At 44.3% G+C, this 24,177-nt stretch overlaps 1 protein-coding gene and 1 long non-coding RNA gene across 7 annotated transcripts in view; one reads left to right on the plus strand and one right to left on the minus strand.

Moving 5' to 3' along the window:
* The window catches only part of USO1 (USO1 vesicle transport factor), a 33,507-nt gene extending 25,163 nt beyond the window's left edge, over positions 1-8,344 (plus strand). For all 6 annotated transcript variants that reach the window (XM_080591457.1, XM_080591460.1, XM_080591458.1 and 3 more), the window contains 7 exons: positions 887-1,025; positions 2,357-2,520; positions 3,013-3,099; positions 3,916-4,002; positions 5,761-5,859; positions 6,331-6,546; positions 7,411-8,344. In XM_080591457.1, the coding sequence (XP_080447583.1) occupies positions 887-1,025; positions 2,357-2,520; positions 3,013-3,099; positions 3,916-4,002; positions 5,761-5,859; positions 6,331-6,546; positions 7,411-7,488 (870 nt within the window). In that variant the 3' untranslated portion in view covers positions 7,489-8,344. The remainder of the gene's footprint in view (positions 1-886; positions 1,026-2,356; positions 2,521-3,012; positions 3,100-3,915; positions 4,003-5,760; positions 5,860-6,330; positions 6,547-7,410) is intronic.
* Positions 1-24,177, minus strand: part of LOC308194932 — an 82,983-nt gene that overhangs the window by 6,169 nt on the left and 52,637 nt on the right. The window contains exons 6-7 of the long non-coding RNA XR_013951075.1: positions 22,103-22,242; positions 11,997-12,071 (exon numbers count right to left, since the gene is read on the minus strand). This is a non-coding gene — a long non-coding RNA (uncharacterized lncRNA). The remainder of the gene's footprint in view (positions 1-11,996; positions 12,072-22,102; positions 22,243-24,177) is intronic.

A 24,177-nucleotide genomic window follows, 5' to 3' on the forward strand; every position in this document is an offset into this window, starting at 1 on the left:
TAAAAGTAAGAAGGAATCTAGTAATGCAGGTATGCTTGAAAAACACTAAGGCCAAGAATAACTGGTTGAACTCAAGTGTCAGTGTTTAGAATACTGGTTAAGTTTAATTCCTTTCCTGAGGTACATCTTCTCTTTTGTTTGTTTCTCTTCAACTAAGTAACTGAGAAACGTGCAGCCCTTTTCAAAAAGATGAAATTTTTATTTCTGTGCTCTCCCTTCTCAAAAGATAATAGATGAAATGTGACTGAAAAGGAAACAAAGTTTCCTTGATCAAATTTGGGTATACTTGTTGAATCTTTTCCAATGGTAATTTGCTTTTTTTTTTTTTTGCCACAGCTTAGATTGAGAAGTAAAGGAGCAAAGCTAAGTAATGTAGCTAAAGGGGAACTGCAGCAGGTTTTCATAGTTCGTGGACCTAGAATAGACACAGCCCGCTGCAGTATACCTGGAATTAAGGGACACTTTTGAACCTCCAGTGAGGTTTTATTGAATACATGACTGCAATTACCACTGTTTCTTCCAAGACTTTGTAAGCAGACCAAATGTGTGCAGGATTCAGTGGGGGTGGGGAGAAAAATTACAAGATTTTGTATCTTTGACTCTTCCTGCTGTCCCTGGTATGGAGATGGTGGAGCTCTCCTCCGTGAGATTCGGAATGCGTTGGTCTTCTGTGACAGACTACTTCTATCTTTCCTCCATCTTTTTCCCTAGGAGAGCTATCTACGTTTGTATGAAACTTTTCTGCTAATCTGTCATAGGTAGCACTGACAATCTCTATAACCAGTGATGTCTACTGGTGGAGTAAAGTTTTTTTTATGTCTTTTTGTACCTTAGAGCATTGTATTCAAATGTTTTTACTGAAAGTGCTTTCTTTTTCCTTTCACAGGACCAGGAGCTTGAAGAGTTAAAACAACAAGTTAACACTTTAAAATCTCAAAATGAGCAGCTTCAAACAACGGTTACACAGCAAGTGTCGCAGATCCAGCAGCACAAAGACCAATATAATCTCCTTAAAGTACAGCTAGGTATGCTTCAGAAAGAATAATAGTAACCTTGCTAGTGCTGAAGATTGTATGTAGTTTATGGCAAGCTATAGAACAGGTGCAGCAAACAATCTTTTGTCATAGCAGACATGCTGCTTTGTTACACAGTATATGAAAATTTCCCATAGAGATAAAGACTTTTTTGGGAAAGTCGATGTTGAGCATTGCTAAAAACTTCATTTAAGCATCAGATTTTCTTTAACTAAAAATATTAGTAAGATATTTTAAGTAATATTAATAATATTAAAATATAACATAATAATTTAATATAAATATATATAAACAAATAAAAATAATAAATATAAAATAATAATTGAATAATATTTAAAATATCTTACTTTAAATGCCTTCAAACTACAGAATAATGCGCAGTGAGAACTGAAAGGACAACCTGAAAATGTGATGGAAGGATCACTTGTTTTTGATTTGTGCCCAAGTTTTAGGTGTTTTGCAGTAATAGTTACTTTCTCAGAACAGCCTGTTAGCGTATCTTGAGCTAGGTCCTACCTGCCATGTAGGCTTGCTACCTGGGAAAACAAGCACCTAAAGAAGATGGCTGCAGCCCAGACAATCCATTTACATGGACACATGGAAATACTGGGATTAGAAATAGCTTCTGATCTGATGATGGTGTTAGTTCAGTTGCCCACCATGAAAAGACAAGCCCTTCCTTGCAACCCTAGCTCCTTAGCTGCAGCTGTGCCAGGTGAAGGACTGGAGCTGATGCTTGCTGTGAGAAGTGGTGGCTACCAGGGAACTGCTGGTAGAAGCTTATTCCAAAACAGTTATGCCCTGTTCAGTCTTAAAAACAGAGAGAGTCCGTGTGTGCTACAGCTTGTATCTCAGATTGAAAACGTGAGTATCTGTGGTATGGCAGATGAACAAGATGAAGCGTATCATTGTCAGTAGAGGGGGCTAATGGAATGCTTAAATCAGGACAGTATATGCGAGTTATTCCAAGGGCAAGATGCCTGACGAGCTGTGTATGCCATAGACTTGGTTTGTTAGTATTAAACATGAGGTAAGGGAACAATTGCCAGTCATTACAGAATGAACTGTGTATGTATTTCTTTGGGTTGAACTGAATGGCTAGAGCAGCATGCAAATGTAGTCACAAATAAGGAATAGCAAATTAGACCTTGTCCTTAGATTTCTGATAGAGAATTTTAAAACTCTGTACTTGGGCTCTTTACTTCAAATAATGTGTACTGCCTTGTGGGGCGAGAGGAGGAGGAGCAATGAATTCTTTGATTTTTTTTGTTCAAAAACAACTTTGAAAATGTCTGTAAACTTTGTTATAAACTGTCTCCTAGGAAAGGACAATCAGCATCATAATTCCCACAGTGATACAGTTCAGATGAATGGCATTCAGGTGGAGGAAGTGAGCAAACTGAAAGAGGAGTTGGAAGAATGGAAAAACAAGCATGAGCTGCTGCAAGGGCAGTTGAGGGAAAAGGATTCTTTGATTGAAAAATTGGTAAGGGCTAACTACTGTCTCAGCAGATCTTGACAGGGCTTCTGTTTCTGTTTTAAAATTTTATTTGCCTTATGCTGCGAAGGTTATCACTGTGATGGCAGTCATGCAATCAGTTATGATTTCGTGCTGATAATAAGAAATACAGTGGGGGATGGCTTAACGGGAGCATGTGTTCTTTTTCTTGCTTGTTTTTTGCTTCACACTGTTCCCAGGAGTAGCCTGTGCAGCTGATCTGTTGTAGTGTAGAATCTGCCTTCTTTTGCTTGCCTTCTGTGTTTCAGTTGGTGAAAGTTATTTTTTGCTTCCACCTTAGAGGAGACCATTCAGCTGCTCTCTTGCTATCAGAGAGCTTTATGACATGCATTTATTAACCTATTTTCACCTTTTAACCAGGGAACAGTGATTCAAGCACACAGTTTACTGTGTGTTTGGACAACATAACTATATTTAGTCTGTTTAGTTGTCTGATTGATTTTTCTGTTGCTATTACAGAAGCCTTTGCAGTTGGAAACGGGAACAGAACAGTCTTCACAGACGAGCAAATCCAGTGGCTTGGAGCACAATAATGAACTACAAAAGGTGAACTTGTGTTACTTCAGCAAAGCTGAAGTGAACAGTGGTAGCTCAGGATTGGAAGGGAGAAGAGGGATCAAGTTTTAGGGAGGGTCAGGATTTCTGAGCTTCCTGATAATATTAATGGCCTTCCTTTGTGATGATAGTACTGATCTTGGAGCATGGAGATCATGTATCCAAAAATGAATTGCTTGCATTTGCTAAGCAGCTTTAAGCCAGGAGTAGAAATGTCAACTTGTGCAGACTTGAGACATTTTTGTGTTTATCCATTGCCAAGTATTGTTAAGTGTTCATAAGAAAGCTTCCACGTATTAGATGTACAGCACAGAACAAGTGCTTATGTATCTGTAGGTTCAATGATTTTGCATAGCTGTTGAGCAAAAAATATCTAGTGGTTTTGCAAAAACTTGATTGGAAATTGTGATTGGAAAACAAAGAATGCCTAGGCTGATGTGCCTTAGTGGCTTTCTGCACAAAGAGTGGATCGATATCCACAGAGGATGCTGGTGGGAGTGCTAGTGGTGTGAAACCCTGTTATAAACATTAGTCTGGCAGGTGGCTTTGGGCACTGCATAGAGAAGAAATTCTTCAGAGTATGGGGTGGAAGGGATGCTTGTTGCTGCTGAGCTTTGTCTTCTAGAGAAACGGTTGCTCCGTTGTCACTAAGACATTTGCACCCTTCCACTTGTGTAGCTAGTGCAATTATTATTAGCTAAGTGCTAAAGCAATTATTCTGGTAGCATTTAACCTAACAAAAAGCTAGCGGGAAGAACTGCTTTGCTTTCTAAAACTAAAAGTATTTTCCTTTTTTGTTTTCCAAAGGAATTAGAAATGCTCAGGACTCAGATACAACTACAGTCTGCAGAAATCTCTAAGCTTCAGGCTGAGAACCAGAAGCTACAAGTAATGGTACTAGTAAAATACTTACTTTTCCTTTTGAGACAAACTTTCCTGCCTGTGCTGTCAATAGCTATTTTCCTAAACCAAGCTTGTTTTAAACATGCACATCAGAAAGTGATTCCAACATTGTTTTAAATGAAGTAATGTATTACCTAGACAAATCCTTCCTGAGGAAAGAGTAGATGTTACTGAAGTTAATGCTTTGTGAATTGTGAGGCCATTGGTCCTTGGTGTTTTTATAGAAGTCATGCATTGTTTTAAGTTTCTACTGTTACCAAAGGGGAAAAACAAACAAACCCCTCCTGTGAAGCACACCTCTTGTGAAGCACAACGCATGATATAGTGTACATTAAAAGGATGATTATTTTTCAAATATTGAAGGATACTACTTTGGAAACTTAGATAAAATTGCTTGGCAAACAGGTACATCTGTCTGCACAGACCTCTAAACATAATATGTTACATGTTGAATACTAAATATTTTATATTGAAAAAAATGGCCAATAGAGCCTTTGAGGAAAGGTTTTAAAAAAGAGGCAATCCTGTCCTCAGAACTAGCTAATGGCATTAGAAAGTATATCTTGAGCCTGCATACCTCGTTAGGGAGTTGTGTGAACATCCTACTGACATGTTTCTGCAGCAGAGCTCATGGTTCAAGTTGCAGGTCTGTGGGCCACGTGAACAATTGGAAGGAGAGCATTCAGTGATGGTGCTCAAGCAGAACAAGAGTAGCTGTTGTGTGCCCTGCTTTTGTAGCTCTGCTATAATGAAGATAAGGAAGCTGGATTTGCTGAAACTCTTGTTTCTGGCTGGCTTGTTCTGACTAATGCATCAAAGTATGATTTCAACATCACAGGAGAAGGACTTTGTGTGGGGAAGAGATCAAGTGTTTAATGCACAGATGAGCTTGGTGAGGAAGGGTTTTGATATTTTCCAGTGTAAAAAGGTTTAGCTGCCATATGAGATTCCATTTCACATGTGTTGGCCATGTGTGCTTGTGTGGCAGAGGCACGTTCAAGTGTTTCATGCTGCCACCAGCTGTCAGGCCAATTCATTGCCATCCAACACACTGCTGGCCTTTCTTAGAGCTCTGACTTGAACGTGCTACAACTGGAGAAGCATTATCTTACGTTCATGCTGTGTTGATAGTTTTAACTGAAAGACAGCTGCCACATTTTGGAAACCTTAACTTTAGGAAGGGCTGGCTTATACCACACTAAACCTATTTTCAGTAATCACATAAAAGATGCAGATACTGTCCCATCCCTGCAAGTGTTGAAGGCCAGGTTGGATGGGGCTTTGCGCAAATGGAAGATGTCCCTGGACGTGGCAGGGGGTTGCAACTAGATGAGGTTTAAGGTTACTTCCAGCCTCAACCATGCTGTGATATTTAGCCTAATTAAAAGTCAAAACAACAACAACAAAAATCAACCCTTTGACACTTAAGAACCATCTGAGTGAGAGCTGGTGGCCTGTAAGTGACTGAGTTGGCGTAGAAAAAACTCTGTACACCATAATTTCTGTGAATTAAAGGTTATACCGTCTTCTTTTTTGTGTATGCATATGCATGTATTCAGACCCCAGAAAACATGTAAATGATGTAAATGACTGATGTAAATTTATGATGTAAATAACTACCATACCTTGGCTATGCTGTAGCAAGAAAGTAAGTTTTTAACATCTATAAGTAATTGTGTAATGTCTTGGCTTGCTGACTTCTTATATGAGGCATTCAGTGCTCCTGACACTGCTTTTTCTTTTGCACAGAACACAAGTGCAGATCCTGCTTTAGGTGACAGCAGTGCAACAGCAGCGAAGAACTTGGAATTAGAGGGACGACTTGTGCAAGAAGTGAAAGAGCTGAAGGTCAGTACTGGATGAACGCCACACTAGGTCACTTGATGCTCAGCCTTCAGTTAGGACTTGTGCAACTAGAAACGCTTTGGATGGAGGGGGTTTGTACTGTCAGGATTTTCTGTTTTAGACAACAGAAGGGAAGTTGAATGCATCTCTTCTGTTGTTTTTCACTTGGGGAACTTAGGCCTTGCCTGCCTTTGAAGCCTTTAAAGAGTTAGTAAGAAGGGTCTAGGAAATAGCTTTACTGTGACGTGGACAACCTGACTTGACTGGGGGAGGGTAACCACTCTTTAAAACTCCTACCTACCCTTCTCTTGGCTGGTAATAGGGGGAGTTTGGTTAAGGAAGTGTAGAAGCGAGGCCACAGGACGGTTGGTGGGGATCGGCCTGTTACAAGTAGTGTATGGGAGGTGTTTGTAGGAAACAAAGCATGTTTTCCTTGCTTAAGGTGTGACTTTGTGGGATTTTTCCTGTTGCCAGAGTGAAGTCAAAGCCCTTTCTGAAGAAAAAGCATCACTAAAACAGCACCTAGATTCATCCAACAGTACAGTTGCCATCTTGCAAGATGAGAAAAGCAAACTTCAGCAAGAAGTTGCAGAATCAAAAAAAGAACAGGATGATCTTCTGGTGCTTTTGGCTGACCAGGATCAGAAACTATCTGCCCTGAAGAATAAATTGAAGGATCTTGGTGTACCGGTAAGCAAAACAATGTTTCAAGTAAGTTCTCGGGTGCAAGGCTGGCCTGAGCGGTCTGGGTATGACAGTGCTTTATCCAACACATATGGTGAGGCATCCCTCTATAAATGGAGGGCTGTTGAATCTACCAGAGTTGCTTTTTGAACTTAAGTTGGCAGCTAGCAAGAAAATTGCCTCTTGGAAGAAGTGTTCAGAGGTACCTGCATAAGCATTGTGATGAAAACACCTTGTACTGTATACATGTGTCTGGAATGCTATCTGACCGTCTGCCCTTGCTGTTGCTTGTCCTGGCTGCCAGCTAGAAAACAAAGGATGGCATTGTAATGATCCAAGGGCTTGCTCTGCAGAAAATCCAAGTGATGACTTAACAAGCAACTAAAGCTTTCTAGCTATGCTGCAAATGGTCACTGCAGCATCTGAGAGCAACTCTGGGCAATTGATTTTAAGAACCCTTGTGGCTTGCAGCTGAACTTGTGACTGTAAGGTGGATGTCACTAGGTGATGTGCTGCAGTTCTTGTGGCTGAATGCCAGACTTGAGCCTGTGTTTCTTATCCAAAGGCAATCATTCTTTCTGATGCAAATCATATATGTATTAAAGATTACTTTTTGGTAGTTAACAGTTAATCTGGTCTAGCTTTTGCTATCTGGATAAAACATTAGTCTAGGGGGTACTTGTAGCATGTGTAGAAGTTAAACTGTGAGATTGCAAGATGACAATTTGAAGTGTTAATTGATACAGCATGATGATTTTAGGTTACCTTTAAGCCTATTTTCACTCCCTCTGCATTTGTTTTATCTTCAAAGGATTGAATCCTTTGACAGAAAGGACCTTATTGTTCACAACAGATCTTTATTCATTTCAGGTTGAAGATGAGGATGATATTGAATCCGGAGATCAAGCAGATGAAGATGAGGATGGGGATGAAGAGGAGCAAGACTAATGTTCTTTTGTGTGTTACAATGAAAACTAGATTGCATTGTTAGTGGGGAAAAAAAATCTGTTATTGGTATACAACGCAAAACATCTGCTTACAAGAAGCAGAGGGGAAAGTGGCAACTGTGGGACTAGTTATAAGTTACTGAAGTGTCTGGAAACCCTTCATACTAGGTAAAGCAAACAAAAATTACTAAATTCTATATGAGTATCCCAAATTTTACTTGTTTAGAAGTTGCTTTAGACATGGTTTAAATTATGGGGATGACAGTGCTGTTCATTGTCATTACAGGAGTTCTGTGCATTTGTTTACCATTTTAACCTTCTGGAACTCTTAACATAATTAAATACAGAAGTATTTGGTTTAACATCTGTCAAATGGAATCATTGCCTCTGCCCTCAGCACGGAGCTTCAGTGTAATTTGTGGCTTCCTTTAAAGAGCAGTGGCGAGGTGGAAGGGTTGGGGTGGCTGTGGTGTGCGCTGGCCACTCTGCTGCCCTCCTGAGCTAGTTCTCTAGGTGCAAATGGACCTGAGCATCGAGTGCCTTGACGCCTGGTACAGCTGCATTTGGTACCTCCTGGAGGGAGGGAACCAGAGGGAACTGCAACGTTATGCTAATAATGTGGAAGAGGCTTCACGGAAATGTGCACAAGCAAGGTAGTGTTTTTAAGAAGAATCTCTTTGGAAAAACAAAGACCAATATACTCATTCTAAGGATCTAATGTGCTACCAAGTCAGCATAAAAATAAGTTTAAAAAAAAATCTGTTGACTACTTCAGTAAGGAAATGAAAACTACTATGATTTATATAACTTATTGGCTCTTGATGAGTGAATAAAAGGTTGAATTTTAAAAGAAAAAACTGAATAGAGTAAATGCATCCGTTCTTGGTAACAAAAATAGGTATGTCCACTTAGTACTCATTTAATTCTCTTGTCTTGTTTTAATAAAATATATTTTAATACATATTTCAAATTGTTTAAAATCCAGTCAAGTGTGACAAATTAAATGAATAAAATACACTGAACTGGGGGGCTAATCAAATGAGCACAATGTGGGATAGTTCAGTTTTTGCTTTTTCGAAAAGCATCGACTTCAGTTGCTGCCTAACTTAAAGCTTTTTTTGTGAACACACAGTAGTTACTTGATCATAAGATTATTTGATGTAGACCAGAGAAGACTGGTTTGTTAATATAAATATTTTTACAAGTCATGTCATAGTCTCAGCTTGTGTAACAAGAAATGTTTGGAAGTAGTGTTAAATTAAGTTCCGCTCATGCACTCCATCCTTGGACAGTTTTTTTTGGAACTGGTGGGAAAAGAGCAAGCAGCGGAAACAACGTTAGCATAGGAGCTGAATTGTGTTAGTGTGTGAGTACGTATGGGGAGAAGAACTCCTACAGATCATGGCCTGGCTGTTGTCATCAGTGTGACTTGCTTTCTGCTGAACTTGATGGAACAGCAGGAGCTGTGACCAAGCAGCTGGCCATACAAAATTCAACAATGAGGGAAGAAGGCATATAGGCTCCAGGGGCTGTTTCAGATGGCTTTACCACCTTATGCAGCAAGAGTTGCAAATAGTTCTTGATAAATTTACTTTCGTTTCCTAGGCGGTACTTCCTTCAAAAAAAAAAGGGGGGGGGGGTGGAAGCAGGAGATGCACAAACTACAAAAAGAAAGCCAGAGAATAAGTTGTGAAGTGCTCTTACTGCTTGCTCAGTGATGTGACTAAGTTCTAAAAGTGATGTTTTGTCTGCTTGCAAAACCTCCTACAAAGAAACACTTTATAGAAATTAAGCCCCATTTACCTAGACAAACCTCACTTCATGGTATAATCAAAACTCTCTTGACATGAAACACAAGGAGGAGGATTCCTTGTGGCAACTGTTCAACTGGAAGATAGTACAATTGTGGCTTTGACAGCTGACAGGTTTTCCTGTATTTTTATTTCTATGGAAATAAGGGAATTGAGGGATATTTGCTTTGCCAAGAGTATTTTGGAGTTCTTGAAGATGAAAAACTGGATGGAGAGATGCATGGCTTTTAAAATCACTAGGGACACATAACCAAGTATTGTGACTTTCACCAGTTGGTATGTTGCTTCTTCCCAAGCTGTGTGGTTGAATTTGGCACCAAGTCACTGAAATGGTACACTACCACCCTTACTTTAAGGTACTATTGTCACAAGATCGGATTATTAAAAATAGCTTTAGAATCTAAGTGCCTAGCTCCCACTGTGTGCATGGTTATAGGGTGAAATGTCTACCACCCCCTGAAAATTCTGGATGTGACAAAGTTTCTCCTTCAGGTACAATCCTATAGGAGTCTTCAGGCAGGATGTTTGTGGGCTACAACACACATGAAGTCTTTGACTTAAAATGTTGACTGTAAACTGTGTCAGAAATTTAAATTAAGATGTTAGGGTATGGATTTTATTTGGTGACCTAGATAATTCCACTTACTGTCTGTCCTGACTATGCCTGCTGGATTTTATTTCATTGTGGCTGGAACACACAATTAAATTAGGTAGTCATCTGTGCTGAGGATGAAGCTGTTGTGATGGCTTCCCTGTCCCTTACGTAAATGGTGTTGATAAGAATAATGGTGTTGATAAGAATTGCAGTGGGATTTCTACTCCAACCCAGATGGTAATTTGGGTGTTCCCAGAGCTCAGAGAGATCGGCTTGAGTCTAACCAGAGCTATGATTGGAGTTGCAAAGCATTTGACTGTGCCCATGTGCTGTTATGAATGGTCCTTCATAACAGAGGAATGGAAAGGAAGGACGTGCTCAATTTTTAAGGAGATGAAACTTACACCAAGTGATTCAGTCACAACTGTTATCAAAGTGATGGGAACTCATGTCTGCACATCCTGGAAAGTCGAGTTTTAAGTGTTTGTTTTTTTTCCATTAACACTGCTGGCAGTAACAGCTTCAGTACCCTTGTGTCCTGTGAGCACTGGCATTGCTGGTTGGTTTTGTCAGCAATACCACCACCAGGGTGCTGGTGACAATTTGTCCTACCTATTTTGAGAAGATAGACTTACTTACATCTAATTGAAACTCTTTCCCCATCACTGTTAATTGTCCTGTGGAGCATGTGATGTTCTTTGCAAAAGTTGGCTCCTTCAGTGGAGAGCAAAGGCAGCTGTGGAGAAGGATTGGTGTCAGGAAGCCTCGTGGCTTTGTTACCTATGACGAATTTGGAAAATTATGTGGCCTGTGAAGTAGGAACAGCAGGGAAATTGGCTTTTTACTCCCTGTGTCCTGCTAGGTGATCTGTGCCTTGCAAACCTGTTGTCCAGGCTATGCACTTCTTACGTTTTCCTAGATGTTTTTACTTTGTCTTCTGGTTGCTTTTCATGCCAAGTCTATAAAAACACTGTGGGCAGAAATAAATACTTTGCAAGTTGGCTACATTATCCAAACATGCCCTAGAAGGCAAGAGTGCCTCTCAATTACAGGGAAGAGGAATAAAGAAAGGAGAATAAGGGGGAAAAAACAAACCTGGTCATTCCACTGATGGGATGGAATCACCTGAAAAATCAACATGAACACAGATTCAGGATGAGAAAGCATAAGGTATGTGATTGATGGTCTGGCCTGATGTCAATGAGAAACAGTTAACCAGGCACCATTACCACAACATTGGTGCCTCTCCTAAAAGATGGTACATCACAACATTTTTTTATTTATTACCACTCTCTGCAGTTATACTTGGGAAGTTCCTACTTTTGGATGCAAGTTCAAAATGTTTGAAATTGGAAAGGAAAAAAACTAGGCAAGGTGGAAAGGTCAGGAGACAGACAAACGGGTTACAAATAGGTTTTAAAGAGGCTTGTTCAAAGCTCTCTTCCCAACTAGAAAACCTGTTTTTGTTGATTATTTTATTGCACCATCCTATCGATGCCTCTTCATACTGGCAGTAGATGTGTCTGGATTGTAACTGTACGATTGTTGTGGGTAGCCTTTGCCCTGCAGATATTCACTTGATGGTGTATTCTTGACTGTGTCATGACAAGGAGATTATTTTTCTTTCTATGTAATCTCTTCTTGTCCCATCATGATCAGGCCATCATGAATGCACGGTATTTTTTCTCACTCTGAGCACGGTTTGGAGCGCTTCCACACTCTCTCAAATCAAGCAATTGATACCAAGGAGGTGAATAGATCAAAGATTTCTAGCTTGATTGTTACACATGGTGAGAACAGCACACATTAACAGGCTAAGAGGCAATGAGCTGTAGAGAGGATGAGGAGTGAATAACAAAAAAAAAAAAGTAATTCTGACTGTTGTATGGTAATATTAAAGCACTGTAACTCACTTGAGTGTCCAGAGCAGGCACTGTGGGTCCATTTCTATGCACCTATTCCAGGCAAAAGGGTGTTCAGGAAGGGTCTAGTGCTGCCTGGCCTGAGCTTGGGAAGCCTTTGCACTTTAAGATGGCTTTGCACCATCTTTTGGGATCAGTGCTTCGCTAACTATGGACTTCAGGGAAGTGAAAGCCACCTTACCTTTGTGACGTATCTTCAGGGGGTCAGGGCAAGCTCAAAAATGATCAAATCCTGTTTATTTCTGTGAAGTTCATCCTAGAAAATAAAATGATAACAAAGGCTTGAGGAACGCAGGGGGCCTGGGGACATCATCCTCAGTCTGAAGAGGAATGGGAGGTGAAAAACAGCCTTTTCTGTTCTTCAACTGCCCAAACACCATCCTCACTTTAAAGAGGTGGGGGACCAGGTTACCTCAGCCTCCTTCATTCACAAGGAAAAGGATTCCAATAGGGAGGGGCAATTACCATCAAACAAGAACGAAGTCCCTGTGGTTGCCTAAGTTGTGCACTTTTCTTGGCCTGGGCAAGCATGTGATCACTTCCTACTCCTTATATCACAAGACAATAACCTTATGATGCTTTTCTTGATAAAGGACATCATAGCGGGAGCAAATTTTTGTGATGCAACAGATGTGGATCCTGAGGCTAACAGTGAAGGTCAGGCCAAAGCAGAAACTACCCTTGCTGCACAGTGTTGTGCCTCGAAGCTGAAAATTTCACTGCTGGGGAAAGAGAGGGCAGTCAGTGGTCACTGACAGCTGCTCCAGGCCACGTGTGTTTTGCTAGCAGCAGTGTAATAAATCACTAGGCAGACAGCCTGCTTGACTGGAGGGAGATACGAATGCCCATCAAGAAGAGCCACTGCTAAGGGGGCTGATGCATATACGTGTGTGAAGATCCTTCAGAAAGCAAGTTTTCTGGGGTTAGTGTTATAGAGCGGCCTCAGAGCAACCCCCGTAACAGCTGGGCCCCAAGACACAGCCCTAAGAAAAAAGACTCATCCCTGCCCTGACTGTCGGTGAGACCTGAGGCACAGGGCAGCCGAGACTCCCCCAGCCAGATCCGTATCTCCTGGCTGACCCGGGGGGCTGGGGCTACGTGACAGAGTGGGTGAGAGAGGTGCTTCCCAGCTCATGGGGCTGACAGAGAGCATGCAGTTCATGGCTGCAGGAATGAACACTTTCTGGCTCTCCTGTTGCTGTATCTCCAGTTAGGCAATGGCAGAACGGTCTGACTTTTCTGCTAGTCCCTGGCTGTGCCTGGAAGCCTTGTCAAGAAATTCAGCTGATGGTGAGCCCAAATAAGAAAAGTTCTGCATCCACAAAAGGAAACCAGCTTGCTCCTTGGCCTCTTGGCTCCCATTTGGGCCAAGGAGGAGCCAAAGACCAAGTTGATGCTTTCATGCGTCTCAACTGGGCCGGCTCCTGAGTTTCTACAAAACAGAAGGCAACCTCCAAAACAGCACAAGTCTAGGGCGAAGCTTTGCCAGCACTTGCATGACCAAATTTGCTGCTAAAAAAAAAAGCATCAGGTGTGGATGTTTCACTGGCTAGACACTTTAGCTCCCTGATAAATCTAGTCCAAAAGCAAAGGAGAAATGGGGGTTTTCTGGTAATTAGGGAAGTCCTGAGACACATAGTGGTTGAAGCTATCAGCACAAGCCTTCCTGACCTCATCTCGTGATAGACTCTGGATGCTGAACACACTGAGATTAATAGTAATCTGAGACCAAAGTACAGCCAAACATCGACTTCATGTCATCCCCGATGATTTGAACAAGTTGATAATGAGAGCATGGTTGCATGCTGACTCCACCTGCCCTCCTGGGGGACACCAGACTCTCAACCTGCATGCTTTCAGCCCCAAAATGATGATGCAAGGGACAGCAGGTTTGCTGCAGGCTGTGTTCTTCTCCTGGTGGCTTGGGAAGGTGTGCGTGTGGCTGGGAGGGAGAAAGCTGCCGAGGTAATTAGTTAAAGTTGTTTATCCTTAGGCACGTCTCTGTAGCCGTCTGGGCCTACCACAGCCATACCAGGGAGCACTTTGCCACCACCTACCCTGACAAACAAAAGCACAGCAGGACCGATGCAGGAATAGCACTCGTGTGGTGAAGGCTAGCCAAAGAAATATATGTGAAAGGAGGGTTTAAAGCCCAGTTAAAACCCTTTCTGCTTTGGGCTGCAGTGAGCTGCTTTTCATAAACAGGAGAAAACCACCTGGCATGGGCATGGAGTTGCTTGCTGGCTGTGCTCCTGCCCAGTCCCCTCCAGTGACCGGCAGCCCCAGCACGGCTGGAGCTGCTCCCCTGGCACTGTCTGTGTCTCTGTGGGGAGGGGGCTGCGGGCACCAGTCTGCACTAGTTCCACCCCTCTGCACAAACCAGTGGCACTGGACAATGGTCGCAGTCCAACAGGGCCAGCGCTTGCCTTGCTCATCCTTGGTCCTCAGTCCCTGTGGTGCGAATTCGCCTGCAGCCTAGCACTCAGCACCGAGGGTAAGACTCGTCGAGCTCCAGCGTGGCCACCAGAGGTCACGGTGTTCCCACAGACGACACCAAAACCCAGCTACAGCAGCCCTGAGCTAGGTGCTGAGAACTGGAGCTGCAGAGCTACAAAGGTTAAACTAGTGTCAGCGTTTCTGAGCCAGCTAGATGGTAGCTTCTGGTTTTAAACAGAGCTTTAAGGCAAACGCTACTAAAAAAAACAAAAAAAGGAATCCACCAAACTTGTTAGAATGCTACCTAAATCTAGCAATTCTCAACCCACAGTAGCTGTGTGGAGCCCTGGAGCCATGTGCTGCTTGGGTTTGCTGACGACCATGCTGGCTTTAGACAGTTCAGCCTAACTTTTAGCATTGTCCTGCCCTGTTGTCCTAAAAAAAAGGCAATTTTTATCTTCTGCTAAGCAGCTTACCATGCGCTGTGCTGCCAGTTCAAACCTGCCTGCTACACAGCATTGTCCAGCAGTAGCACAGATGCTGAGGAAGAGTTGGCTTTGACAGATTTGGTGGGAGTGTTGTTAGTGGTGTGCGTGTGTATGTGTGTACCCTCTTTTTTCTAGTACGGTACTCATAGAAAGAGGAAAAATAGGACAGACCGCCAGGTCATAACGCAAGGCTTTCCTTGGAGCTGGGGGCCCTGTTCAGCAACACATGGACATACACTTTTTACTCTCTGCTTGCAGGCTGCTGCTGCGCGTCTTAGCTGTTATAGTCCCCAGAGGTATCTGGATGCATGGACAAGATCTGTGCCAGGCACTAGGTCCCACGTGCTTTCCCTCCTGGGACTGCCGGCTGGTTGTGACTGGTCCAGTGTTGCACCGTGTGGTTTTATACCTTAGGTGAGAGGTAAGGAGACTGTTCCTGCATGCACATCTAACGTTGGACATCTCTGGGCTTCAGCATACACAGAGGACTACAGAAAGCCGTGCTCTATTTGCAGGAAAGACTGAAGTGAGATGGTCTCCAAGCTCGCAAAGAGCTGGGTTGGCAGCCCCTCTCATATCTTGTAGGGCCGCAGCTTCGATGAGCTCAAGCCCTTGGCCAGGGTTGGAATACCTGGACATCCTGTGGGATACAGGTTCCCACCCTTGCTGCACTGGAGCTAGCGGCTCCAGGCAAACAGTGTAGTGGGTCTTCCCTGCATTCAGTGTGAGGACACACTTCTGGGCCTTCACACGAAGAGCAGAAGATAGCACATCTCACAGACATTCAGTGGTTGTCCTGTATTAAATGACCACACTGTGGACACACAGGATCAGGGCTGGCCCATCCCAACCCATCTCCTCTGATCTGTCCTTGCAGAGCATTATCTGGAAGTCCCGTGTGGCATTAAGCTTGTGGCCTGTAGCAGAACTGCCTGGGTTTGTAGAGGACAGGCTGAGACATCCCCTTTTGTCTCCAGGATCAGAAAAGCCTTACTTCCTCCTCTACAGTGAAACTTTTTTGCATGCCTGCAGTGGTTCCCTGTTACTGTGCTCCTGCCTTCTAGCTTGTGAAATCCTGAGATTTCTGTTGTGTGTTTTTTAAGCAGCAAATATGGAACTTTTGCTGAATTCGCCGGTAAAGATGGGTGTCCCTGGCAGATGTGGGATGGCCAGTCCCCTTGTCCCTGCTCCTTGGGTGGAACAGAAGGGATCCTGTTATGCTTCAGGCGTCAGGCCAATGCCAGCACTTTGTTGAGTTAGGTTCAGCCCTTACAAATCTGTGGTGATGTCTGTGGAAACCTGAAGGCCTGTCTTTCCATTCTCTGATGAAGAAGTGACACAGTCTAAGAGGAAGAGTGCTGGACCAAGTTAAAAGACCTAAGATTTCCCCTGCACCGCTGTGTGACCTCTGCACACGAGTAGCTTGAACTGGGACAAGCTCAGGAATTGAGCTGCCCATCCAGTCCCCTCTCCTCCCCTCTCACCGGCTCCTTTTTGTTAAGCTGCTGCTCCAGCGTGCATTGCAAATTGACTGCAGGGCTGCTCGTTTACTTAGGACTCGGTAAATCAAGGAGTTAGTAAAAATCACCCAGGCTGAATGAAATGCTTTATCTGACCGGAAATATGAGCATGCTTGAGATCACACAGGGTGTGAGCAGTAGGTGAAAGTGTTTGAGCTATCTTGTTACAGGTAGCCAAGTTGCTTTAAAATACAGAAAAGGGGATGTTGGCTCTCCCCTGCTCCCACCTGTGTACCTGCCCCACAGCAAACACTCACAAGGGCTGGTGCTGCGGCTGAGCCAACAGAGGCGAGGACAGAGAGTACATTAGCAGGCCACTTGCCAGGGTAACTGATCCTTTTTCTGTAGGAAAAGACAGGGTTGTGTCAGCAAGCCCAGCTGCACAGGCACACGCCAAAGGTAGAGCAGAAACATGCAGGTTCACTCATCAGGCCAGGAAATCCGCTTGGATAAGAATGTCCTTTATTATTTTTTTAAAATCTGTCAGACACCTACACTCCACTTTTTGTCATAATCTGTCTGGAACTGATTTTATCTCACATGCCGTGCACTTCAATGGAAAGGAAGGGGGTGATGGTGGGGCAACTGATACAAGGCTTCCACCCTGTGCAACCTCAGCTTCAGGTGGCTGATTACTCACACCTCTTCCTGGCAGGACCCGGACAACCTGCCTTTCGTAGCATTTTGAAGCACATGTGTAGCTGCAAGCCACAGGCCTGGCTGCCATGCCAAAGGTAATGGGGTTTGGACAGGGGCCCGAGGGGGCTCAAATTGCTGGGAGTTTTGCCACCTTCAGGGCTCCTTTGCTTCGTATCTCTGTACTGCCTCAAGGACTCTGCGTTAGTATCCCCTGAATGATGGATGCTACCGAGGGGACCTGCCAGCAGTGCTAGGTTTTTCTGGCACTCCGTTGGCAGCCTTGAAGGGCTATCCCAGCCACAAGAAGTGTCACATCTTGCACTTGTTTTTTTGTGTGGAGGTCTCTTCCAACCTAGATGATTCTGTAATTCTGTGCTCTGCATGCCCGTGGAGTCATCTGGTCTTCTGGCAGATATGTCAGACACCTGGCAACTTGGAAGAGATACCCTTTATCCAAAGCTATCTTCTTGATGTGCACTCTTGGGCTGGTTGCATCATCTGTACAAATCCCTGACTTGGCCCTCTGAAGAGGAGCGCTCTTCCTACGCACAGAGAGCACGTGAGTGTCCAAGCTGTGCCCAGCTCCATGGTGAAGTGCTCTGATGTGATTACTGGGGAGCTTGAGACAATTTCCTGGTGAAGTTTCGTAGACTCTTGAGTCACGTCTGCCCTTTGCTCTAGAAATCTCCTGCTGTGACCTCAGCAGGCAACAGAAAAGCTGAAGTGAGAAATTCCCTACATTTCTGCTTTTACCTTTTTAGTATAGCTTTTATAATAGGGATGGCTACACAGTATTTTTCCTCATCCTTCAATTCCTGTTTGAATGTTCCTGGTGATGCTCCCAGCTCTTCATTGGAAGTTTATGCTGACTTCTGATTGAGCAGATAATGTGCCTGTTATTCTTTCCTCTCTGTTGCTTCATGGTATGCAACAGGATATTAGTCAAAACAATTGCTTCCAGGTACCTGCAGCTTCAGGAATGACCTATCTACAATTATGTGATACTTGCAGATTTGCTGCTGTGTTTCCCTGAAGGATCTCCCAAGAGAAGTGTCAAGGCACCAGGACTGGTGATATAGCACATCTCTCCCTCACTAGATGACAGGACTGACAGCAGCTCTGAGTCGGTGCAAGCTCAGGAACTGCACAGAGGAGCCCTGCTTTCTGCCAAAACCAATCCTTACACCCCATCCTCTCTGCCAGCAGGAGAAAGCAGTACCCCTTGCCTTGTATGATGCTGGCGGAGATGTGCTTCTAAGTGTCTGTTGCATCCGGCGCTCAGTGACATGCGTGAGCCCCAGCTGTCTGTGCCACATGGTGCCATGTTGTGCTGCCTGCAAGGAGCAGGTTCTGAAGGAACTCTTGCAGCACAGTGCTCACACTTCATTTCTCCCTGCTTCTCTGACTGAATTTCTAGTCAGTTTTCCAGGCATGTGTGTATATCTTGCATCTGTCTAGGTCCCAAAGAAATACCTGGTTCCTAGAGAATTACTCAGGAGAGAGGGAGGAAAATCCCCATTTTGAATGTCCTCACTCTTGAGACTCTCAAATGATGCTTGTGCCACCTGTAACCTCACCACAGCCTCCTTCCAGTTCCCTCAGACCTCTGTGAGCGCAGGGCAAAACAGTTTCAATCACTCACCTCTCTGTTCTTTGTCCAAAGAAAGAGAGAAACCAGGAGAGAGATTGCTGGGTTGGAGGAAAAGCCTCCTCAGTGGGCAGAGACATGGGGACCATGTTGCAGTTGTGGCCTAAGGTCAGTGTCCATTCACATGGACTGGGCAAGGCCCCTTGCTGCTCAGCCCCTCCAGTATCGCAGCCAGACATGAGGAAAAGGAGATGAGACAGGCCCTGCCTGCTCAGTGTTTTCAGGATCAAAGCAGAAGGCAAATTAGGGAGGAAGGAGCGGGCCCCATGCAAGCTGGGTTCCTGTAACACCTCGGAAGACAGTCGGCGTGTCAGAGCAACGGGCAGCAGCCAGTGTCTGAGTGTGCCTGGCAGAAGACCAAGCGGGCAAAGACAAGCTCTGTCTACTGAGTAAACGGCGAGCAATCTCCTGTGAGATCTTGGCAGTGGGAACTATTCTGCAAAATCACAGCTTCCGCTGGGGTGTTTGCTTTGTGTGGAGCTGGGCTTTGTCCCATCGCCATCGGCAGAGGGGAGCAGCTCGGTGCGTGCGAACAAAGGCCCTTAGGAAGCCTGGGCTGCTCTGACAGATACCAGCCTCCCACCGGCTTTCCAGGAGCTGAGCACGTACAGCCGCCCAGACATCCTTCACACGCCACGCAGACCTCAGCCCTGAGAGCTGCTCTTTGACTCAGCTGTGCTGCCATTGGCCGGGCTCTAACAGGCAGAGGAGTTCTTCAAAAACTTCCAGTCCCTGCAGGATAAAGACCTCCAGGTGATAACATAAACATCCTGCACATCCTGTGTGGAAGAGTATAGAGTAAGAGTACAACGAACATTTTTGCCTCCCTACATCATAGCTTTTGTTTTCCTTAAAGCACCAAGACTCATGGGAGTTGAGGGCCCGACAGCTCTAAAGACGATGATGGCATACAGGGAAGCTGCAGCTCTGGTTTGCTTCTGCTCTGTGGGGAATTTTGGCTTTGTCCCGAGTAGTTTCACTGTATCTGGGCTGTGCGCTGCTGTGGGGTGGGCTGTTAACACTGAAATGCCAGACATTTAGAGTTATACCTGGTATGAGCAAGAAACTCGAATCATGACATGTTTTCCCAAACCTGATTTCATAGTTTCCTCAAAAGTATTCCATTTTCCAAAAACAAACAAACAAACAAACAAACAATAAGAGCAGTTGTATATATTGATATCTCCTGATGAAAAGCCACAGGTTAGCCAAAGTGAGCCTTCTCCGGATTTAGCAAAAGCAAATCAGACGCGGGAGCTTTGACTCAGTGTCTAGGGTGCTGTTAATGCTTTCCAATTCCTCTCTCTTACTGGAAAATTCAGTACAAGAGGGTCCTTGTAGTAGCATTCTGTTACTGTTATTATCACAAGAGGTTTGGAATGGGGATCAAGAAAGGGTGCTGTCTAATAAGTACCTTGCTTGAATTCATGCCAACTCTGTATTTATGATACAAGACAGAAATGTGTTCTGGAGATGCATTTATGGCACGTGACTGAAACACTGCACCCCAGAGATGGATTTTGTGTGAGTATGGATACATATATCCGTGACTGTACCTTTACTCTGCCTGTAATTAAAATTTATTCTCATGACTTCGGGTCAAATGAAATACCTTTTAAGTGCCTCAACGATACTTCCATGCTAAGATCTCAGCTGGCATAGGAGGCATGGGGGACACCTCCTTGTCACTTCAGGGACTCTGTACTGATGGGGGGAGCTGATATTCTGCATCTACCTGGAAAGAGAGACACTGCAGTGCTGGGCTTAACTGCACCCAGGACATCCCAGGGGACTGGGATGTCGAGGTCACTGCGTGTTCTGCAGCTTCTGTTGAAAAGTTCCCACTGGCCTGTGAAGCCTGTGGCTTAGCATTTGTCAAAACTGTAAAGATCGATACTGTGGCTTGATGCTTGAGAAGAAACTATGGCAAGAAGATACATAAATACTTTGGTGGCTGAACTAATATTATTTTAATCTGCAGGACTGTTTATACACTCAAAGCAATACACTTTCAGCAAACAAGGATTTTAACTTGGATTTGGCAAATATGTTAGACTGAGTTAAGGACCTGGGAGAGTGACATTTTTCATTTCAGTTTCACTTTGTTTTCATATCATTTGATTTCAAGGAAACCCTTTAAATGTTTTCCTTTTGACATGTGTTCATGATGAAAACAGACAGGATTAGAGGCTGGAAAAATGAAATGTTTTGGTGAACACTGAAGTTCTTACGAGTCTTCCTTTCACTCTCTTCACAACATGCTTTCAGGCTGAGGCAAAAGACAAGTATTTTCTTTCCTTTTTTTTTTTTGGTGTTGTTCATCCTTAACAAAAATGCCCTTCTTGACCTAGCTTGTTAAAATATATCTACAAAGGAATCTGTGAGGCTGTCAAGTGGGGAAATGCATCACTTCCAAATTGATGCTGTTTCCCCAGCTCCACCAGACTCCAAGGTGCAAATGATGCTCAACTGAAAATGGGCCAAGATGAAGCAGTCACATGTGAAAGCCAGAGAGTTTTGTTGCCGTTTGTTCCATTACTACCTTTCTTGTGTGATTCTGTATCCATCTCACTTTCTTTTCTTTATTATCACAGCAGTATTCATGGAACAAAACTGAGCAAACCTTCTGGCTCACAGCAGGTAGAAGAAGGCACAGACTCAGCTGCCAGGATGAATTCTGCCAGTTGCAGAAGACAAGATTCACTTCCCCAGTTGTAAAATTAAAAATGAGTTAAACATCCAGCGGGTGTTAATGGAAGGCATGAACCACCCTGCAAACCGCAAGCCTTGGAAGAAGTACAAACTAAACGCAGACAGGAAATCCCCCACCCAGCCAGGACCTGGAAGTTGCTTACACCTGAAGGAGAAGTAACTGGGGATGGTTTACTTTAGGTTGATTATTTGCAAATGACTGAATGTGAGTGACGTTCATTCCCTTAGTTCTAGAGAAGCATATCAGATGAGTGAAAAAACAGCCCTTGATATCTCCTCCGACCAGTTTCCTCTAACTGGTAGGTTCCCTCCCCACTGAAGACCCGATTCTGGTCTCTCTGCCAGCCAGCTAGACAGCTCGAGACAGCTGGGTCACAGCCTCGGGGCATTCAGGGCTGGCTGAGGGACAAGGACAGGGAATTAAGCCCACGAGCTGCAGGAAGGCAAAATTTCTTTGTCGAACTGCGTTGTGATGTTTTGAGAATTACCACTTACAAAAAACACCCTTGTTCCTATTTTTTTCTATTCCTTTGCATGAATCCAAAAGCTGACTGAGATTACAGGGCAATAGATAGAGTGCGTATTTTATGGATAGGGTAAAATAGCTATAAGCGTGGCCAAGGAAGAGTTGGCTGGGACAATAGTTCCATGCTTTTCTGTCTGGCACCCCATCTCACCTTGCAAGAGTAACACATCTTTTCTGAAATCCACCCACTCTTACTAGTAGTCAATTTTTCATTTCCCTGTTCACATGCCTCCCCTGTCCCAGCATGCCCTTGTTGGTTCAGACTGGCTCCAGCTAACTCTATGCGCATTTATCTTGCAGAAACAATCAATCACTTACATTTTCTGGTTTATGGGTGTTCTTCCATCTGGGACCTGGCTCCATGACAGTTTGTTGTACTACGTGACCTCCCTGTCCTCCTGGAGACTCTGCTACAGCTACAGCTCCATGCGTCAGTGCCAACAGCCACAGGTTAGGCCCTGCAACAGAAGAGGGAAGGACTGTGTCTCCACACTGGCCAAACAACTAATTCTGTCACTTTCCAAGTATGCTTTTACTGGGAAACAGGAGCTTATTTTGGTTGTCTGTGACAAAGGTGGATTGGCAAATTTCAGAGCTCTCTGGAAGAAAGGCCTTTGGCTAGTGCTACAGATGAAACATTAAACTACCATACTGATACTAAGCGTACTCATTTTCAAATGTCACGTTTTCATTACATACACCTCATACTAAGAATAAAGGCACAACAGTAACTCAAGGCCCCCGGAGACAGAGACGATGGTAGTGATGAGCAGAGCAAAGAAGAAACCTGTGCGTGTGTTCTAGCGAGTTCTGCTGAGCTGGCTGTCAGGGCTGTGTTTCCTATGAGAGGTATGAGCTTGGTCTTGTTATCTAATTCTCAGTGTACCAAGGGAGCATATTTACATTGCAAAGTGTTCCTCGTATCCCATTTGGTCTATGCAAGGCAATTAGTAAGTATTTTTAAAGCCTTCCAAATAAACTTCAAAGCAGGAGCACTTCCTGTTGGAAGGGAAGGGCTGCCTATGAGTGGGAGCTCTGAACGTCGTCTGCTAATCGATTCCTTCCCGTGGCCAGAGCTTTCCCCACTGGTGGGCTTCTCCTGCATTTGCTTTTTTTGCAGAACAGCCTCATGAATCACACGAAATCCCTAGAAACAAACCAAATATTGAAGAAAGAGGCTGGAGCAACAGAGGCTGGAAGAGAGTTACACAACTCCCAAGACCAGTGCCACGAATAAACAGTTTCCCGGAGTGGGCTGCTGCTTGTCACCTCTCTCCCAGTTAGTGTCCCTCGGTTCAGAGCAGGCCGACCCATCTCCGATGAGGCCAGCGTGTGAGGTGTACGTCTGGCTGGATACGGGCCCACGAGTACATGGGCAGAGCAGAAAGGAGAAGGAAAGGACGCTTGCTCTGCTGGCCCATGGGTTTCTGGCCCCAGGAGAGCAGAGTGCCGCCAGCCAGGCTGCTGTCCTGACGTCAGCTCAGTGCTCAGTACCTCCTCGCTACCTCGACGCTGACGTTGGAAGGAGATGCCACGCTTTGCACACCCCTTTCTGCACACAAGATGGAAAATGCGACCTGCAGCTGCCTATGTGACGGCTGTTTCCTGTGGACACTGGCAGGGTGTGCCAGGAAAACCTTCGAAGTGAATCTTGGGCCAAGTTGTTCGCAGACACTTGGTGATTTAGGGAGCCAACCTGCAGGGAGCCCCGCAGAAGGTTTCTTCCTCATTGCATGCCTTTTCCAAAACTATCTCAAACCCTGTGAATTAAAAATTGAGACTCAAATGTAAAGGAATTGCTCTTCGTTAGGTGAGACTCCTTGTGTCAGATAGATGAGTTTATCTGCCTTGTTTCTGGGATTATGGATATTTAAAATGCTCCGTTCTTCTCCCAGTGAAATTCCCTCCTGGCTCAGGATACCACCGTGCTCCTGTGCTGTCTCCTGCTGTCCCCCCAGAGACTGTGTCCTTCACAGGCTTCAGGAAATGACCGAGGCACAGAGCAGAGGCAGAAACCTTGGCTCTTGGGTAGCCTGAGAAAGCGGTGGTGTTTCTCAAGGCAGATGAGCAATTAACTGAAACGAAAGGCAGTCATTAGGTGAAGATGCTCAGGGTTTACCTGGCCTGAGCCATGCCCATGGCATTTCCCCTAGCCAAGTGACAGATTGCAGGCACATTTTAGTTTAACTGTGAACCTAGTATAATTACAGAAACATTTATCTTTTGGAAATGTAATTGACCCTTTGGAACTGACATACCATGGAGGTCAAATTAAGAAAAGGAAAAACACACTGGAAATATTTGGGCAATTTCCTCTTGGCACATAATTGCTTGTTTTGTGACCTAAAAAACAGTATTCCTTACACTCCTGCACAAGGCTATGGGTTACTTAA

Source organism: Anser brachyrhynchus, assembly GCF_964034855.1.
Source record: "Anser brachyrhynchus genome assembly, chromosome: 4".
In the NCBI taxonomy this organism is placed as follows: domain Eukaryota; kingdom Metazoa; phylum Chordata; class Aves; order Anseriformes; family Anatidae; genus Anser; species Anser brachyrhynchus.